Source organism: Girardinichthys multiradiatus, chromosome 18 (assembly GCF_021462225.1).
Source record: "Girardinichthys multiradiatus isolate DD_20200921_A chromosome 18, DD_fGirMul_XY1, whole genome shotgun sequence".
NCBI lineage: Eukaryota > Metazoa > Chordata > Actinopteri > Cyprinodontiformes > Goodeidae > Girardinichthys > Girardinichthys multiradiatus.
In genome coordinates this window covers 30060895-30066409 of record NC_061810.1, presented here as the reverse complement: position 1 = coordinate 30066409, position 5515 = coordinate 30060895, and the positions used below count along the sequence as shown (strand labels likewise).

General features: G+C 39.5%; 1 protein-coding gene across 1 annotated transcript; it reads left to right on the top strand.

Moving 5' to 3' along the window:
- The first annotated feature begins 3051 nt into the window (after nt 1–3051).
- Nucleotides 3052–4792, top strand: LOC124884247 (protein FAM181B). Its single transcript, XM_047392060.1, is given in 2 exon segments — nt 3052–3088; nt 3091–4792. Coding segments are annotated over 2 exon segments (1227 nt in total). The 3' UTR covers nt 4281–4792.
- The last annotated feature ends 723 nt before the right edge of the window (nt 4793–5515 follow it).

Here is a 5515-nt window from a genome sequence, read left to right as displayed (position 1 = left end):
TAAAACCATTGAAGGTTGTTGTTATAACATGACAAAATGGGGAAAAATTTAGGGGTGTGAATACTTTTAGATCCAAATTGTTCTTTACTTTTGCTCTTTTTTACACGAGCATTTGTTGTGTTTAGGTTTCCCTTCAGATGACAGTGTTGTATTGGCCAAATGGTTGCATAATCTCCTTTTTGCCTGGGAATTAACATAAGAAAGAACTTTGCTCTGCTTCACCGATTTTTATCATTCAAACACTTAAACAACTCAGTGTTTCTGGAAATTTATTGGGCTGTTATTCATTTTTCTCATATAAAAGAAATAAAATGAATATTTCTATCAACTGGCTGGACACAGTAAAAAATGCTAATCACTAAATGAATTAAAAGTGAGTCAAAATGTACCTGAAAATAAGTTAACTGCTGGCAAAAACTTCCTGGCTGTTGGAAACATCCTCCCTTGTATTCACTGTGGACCATGAAACTTCCTGTAAATACATGATTGTTTACAGCATAAGTCTCATACTCAGGATTTCTTAAGGTCAACATTTCTTCTGGCACACTGAGCCCGAACTGCACTTTATTCCCCTTTAATTTAACAGCTCCGGCAGCTTTTCTAGTTAAATCATCTGTTCATTATTGAGACCCGTTTTACGAAGGGGCTGTGAGGTGCAGTTTAATGAATCTCTGGCACAAAGCTCCCTTTCAGTGCTGCCTGAAGAATAGAGGGCTATTTAGACCCTGCTAGGGCTTTATGTCAAAGGCGTCCCATAATAGCTGTCAGGCCAGGGCAGAAATTCCCACTGGCCTGGGAATGCACTAGAAATCAACTTTTGCCATGAGCAGATTAAGACAACAAGCAAGCAGTTGGGAAGATTCTCCGACATACTCGCATATGTTTGGGGACAAAGATTTTCCCACAGAAAATAAACTGTGCAACTGTATTGCTGTAGTTTTCAACTTCATAAATAATGAAGCTCCAAATAAACTATTTTGGGGTGAGTAGTTGTAATGATTCCATTTTGGCTTAACCCTTTAAAGCCTTATACAACAAACTTTATTTTCAGAAAATTCAGTATTTCAAAAATGGAACAGTTGTTTTGTTGCTTTAAACATGAAAAAATGTAGTTCCTTTTGTTAATGTTCTCAATCATAACTGACACATTTAGCTTTTGCAGCCATGTAATTATCATATGCAAAAAGTTAGATTTTTGTATGCTTTAAAAAACATATGGCACACTTGAACAATATTTTGCATTTTTGAGGAAAGGACTAACTTTGGTTAAAAAAACACTAGTCCCAGAAATACTTGTGTCAAAAATGATACAGTGCTCTGAAAGAGTATTCGCTCCCCTACAGATTTCTTATGTTTTCGCTTTTTCATTACACCTAATTGTTTTACAAACATATTTTATCAGAAAAAGATTATCTGACCAAATGAAAAAGCAGTCTTCAAATGATAATTTGAAGAGTAAAAGAAGCTATCCAAACCAAGCTGACGCTTTGAGAATAAGTGATGCGCTCTTCTTGTTAAATCAAAAATTAACTGTGATTAACAATATTTATTTTTAGAAAACTGACCTCAGTATCACTAGCCACATCACAACCTGTACCTGAATCTGTCTGAAAACATGAATTAAGCCAAAAGCGCTCAAAAAGCAAACACATTATGTCCTGCTTTGAATTCAAGTACAGAGAAGAATTGAAGTCACCTATCAGCATTGAAAGGTTTAAAAAGTCATTTTTAGGGTTTTGGAAACCACAGTGAGAGCTATCATCCACAAATACAAAAACATGCAACAGTGGCAGACCTTCCCAGGATTTGCCGATCTACCAAAATACTCCCATGAACTTGTTGTTGATTCGTCCAGGAGGCCACGAAAAACCCAGAACAACATCTAAGCACTGTAGGCCTCATTTGCCTTAGTTAAAGTCAGTGCTGAGGGATTCCTAAATGATAAAGAAACTGGACAAAAATGGCCCCCATGGAGGAGTTCCAAGGAAGAAACCTGATGCTGACCAGAAATAATACAAAAATCTAATTTGCCAAAAACTTCTTGATGACCTCAAGACTGAAAAATTTTCTGTGAACTGACGTGATGCAAATAGAACGTTTAGGAAGATGTTTGTCCAGCTACATCTAGCATAATACCTACACAGCATTTAAAAACATCCTATAGTCAAACATGGCCATTGCATTGTAATGTTCTTGGATTCCTTTCCTGCTACAGGATCTGGACAACTTGCCATTATTGATGGAGCCACAAATACTGCTCCTTACCAAACAAATCCTTAAAGGAGAATGTCTGGCCATCGGTTTTTGACCTTAAGCTCAAGCCCTCCTGGGTTATGCAACGGGAAAATGATCGGAAGCACACCAGAAGGTTAACTCTGAATGGCTCAAAAACCCCAAACGAATGTTTTGGAATGGCCTGGGCAAAGTCTGGACTGAAATCCAATTGAGATCCTTTGGCAGGACCTCAAAAGGGTATTTATGTTTGAAAGCAATTTTGCAAAAGAGAGTGGGCCAAAGTTCCTACATATCGATGGAAAAAGACCTATTGCCAGTTACTGCAGATGCATGAAGGCAGTTGTTGCCACCAAGGGTGGCATAAACAGTTATTAGCTTTAGGTGGCAATTGCTATTTCACTTAGAGCCAGGTTGTAATGGATAGTTTTTTTTCCATTAATTAATAAAATCATGATTTGAAAGCTGCTTTTTCATTTGACAAGTTATCTGTGTTGGATAATAAAACTAGTATGATAAAACATTTAAGTGTGACAAAACCAAAAGACATCCGTGAGGTGACAAATACTTTTTAATAGTGCTGCATGTTTGGCATTCTAAGCAGTATTGCTTGAATTGTGGTGTTTAGTGACTGCTTTGAGTAAAAAAATAAAACATGCCATCAACTAGGGCTTGAAAGCCTTTTCTTTTCATTTTTACAGTCATATCCTACAGTTTAACAAAAGCTGTTATGGTTCAGAGCACACACTGACAGAGGAGCTTTCTGACAGAGCTTATTGTCTTCTGCTCAGTTGGAAATTTTAGACAAATCCCTCTTAGATGCAGGTGGTTGGGCAGAAGCAAAGAGTTAAGTCCTCTGGTTCCATTTGCTCCTCCTCTTCAATGTTCTGACATCATCAGTCCTGCCCCCTGAAAGATCCCCTTCCTCATCCTTAGAGCCCGTCACTTCCAATCTGGATTGTTTATGGAAACTTCATGAGCAGCATCAGGAGCAGGTGTTTATTCGTGGAAGAAAGTCATGCTCTGAAGAAACTTTCAGTTCAGGGATCACAGTGGATGCCACAGGGGTAGCCGCCGGGCTCGACAGAGTTATGGCGGTCCAAACTGCAATCATGAACCCCCAGTTCATGAATTTTTGCTTCCCTGATTCTGTGATGGAGTACGATGTGGAAAAGAGTCTGGATGGTAGTCTGGTTTGCGATGCGGACAATGATGAAGACTTCAAAGAGACCACGAGGGACCTGCTGAGCTTCATAGACTCGGCCTCCAGCAATATCAAGCTGGCTTTGGACAAGCCAGTGAAATCCAAAAGGAAAGTCAACCACCGGAAGTATCTGCAGAAGCAGATCAAACGGTGCACTGGTATTATGACATCAGGAAACTCATCAGAAGCCCCGGCAAAAAGACAGGGTTCCCCAGTGAGTCAGCAGGGCCCTTTGCAGAGTAAAACTCTACAGAAGCGAGAGGGGGGGCAGGCCAACCTACAGAGTAAGAGCTTGGCTGCTCTCTTCAGCCCTGTAAAGGAAATAAGGGGGGAGAAAGCAAAGAAACCCCCTCTGAGGCACCGTAATCTGCCTCCGTCTTTCTTTACTGAGCCTGCCAACTGCTCCAGAGTCAGCTCCACATCCGGGATGACACTGAAGGACTTGGAACGGGGCAACCCAGAGGCCGCAGAGTTCTTTGAGCTCCTGGGGCCCGATTACAGCAACATGGTGAATGAGCAGGACGTTTACCATGGAGTGCCTCTGAGGGTGCAACCAGATCTGGGAGCCCTGGATCCGGCTTCCTATGATCATTTAGCTAGTGGCCTCTTCTATCCTGAGTCCTGGACTAACTGCTCAGGACCCTTTAAAAAACCAGGGGAGGGCCTGCGGACGGGTCCACCACAGCCTCCAGTCTATGGTCAGGCTGAGGACTCTTCTGGGCCTATAGACGACAGTGGACTGTGCACTTTGGCCTTCCCAAACTTCATCCCAGACTGCTCCATACCTCAGGTTACCTATGATCTAAACGGTGGATATAACAAAACAAATTATTCATGTCTATGAGAAATTGAAAAAATGCTCAGAAGAAAAGCTGCAGACAGTTCTAACAGTAGAAGAAGACACTTTGATTTTTGTTAACATAGCAACTGGGATACAATTTTCATGTTGCTTTTCCCATAGAAAAATCTATTTCAGAAAATGTCAAAAGCTTCATGTGGGGATTTTTTTTCCATCCCAGGAAATTCATAATAGACGTTCTTAAGAGATCTATCCGTAAGGATTTGCATTGTTCATCCTTTTGGAAACATCAGCTTGTTCCAGCTGTTGATATTTACAGTGAAGCAGTTGGACTAAGCAACACATGCACTTTTTCAACGTTATTAGTAAAGCTACGTGCAGCAGCACAAAAACGGAAAACTAATTCTTGCTGAAACAACGATGACTGTTTTTGTCCTACAGAAATGTATTCAGAGTTTATTTTCAGCTGGTCGACTGAACACTTTTTGTTCTTTTTTGAAGGCATTTATTGTATCTAGCTAATGTTATAGGACAAATAAAGCTGGTCTTTATTGGTGTGCCTGTAGTGTGCTTATTGTGGACATGATATGTAACACTTTAATTTTCATTCAGCAAGAAAAGAATGAAGGAATGCTGCATAATTATAAATTAAAATAGCACTTCTTGGGCAAAAATCTGTACATATGATAAATACATAAAACATAATTACTAAAGCACGTCACTGACTCCCCCTAGTGGTTGTGATTGCACATGTTTTCTTTTGTATCGTTGTGAACCCATTACCCAAAGATTGATAGGTAGAGTGCCAGGATTTCAAATAATTAATTAAACAGAGTAATTCAGATTGATTTCAGTCCTTTATTTCTGTCAATTTTGATGATTATGGCTTACAGCTAACTAAATCTTTAGTTTATTTTAAAAAAGTAACTATTACAATACGAAAACAATTATTTTAATACAGAAACCGCTGCATACTGTAAAGTATTTTAATATATTGTACAGTATTTGCACTCAGTACTTAGCCAGGGCTCCGTTTGCATAATGACTGCATCAATGCGGCATGGCATGGAGGCAATCAGGCTGTGGGTGTGTAGAGGTGTTAAGGAAGCCCAGGTTGCTTTAATAGCAACCTTCAGCTCATCTGCATTGTTGGGTTTAAGTTCTAATATTTCTCTTAATGAAATATTCTCTATAAGGTTTAAGATGATGGCCTATAAAGCACAATCATTCAATGGTCATTATACCAGGTACTGATGCTTTTGAACGTTTGGACAAATGTA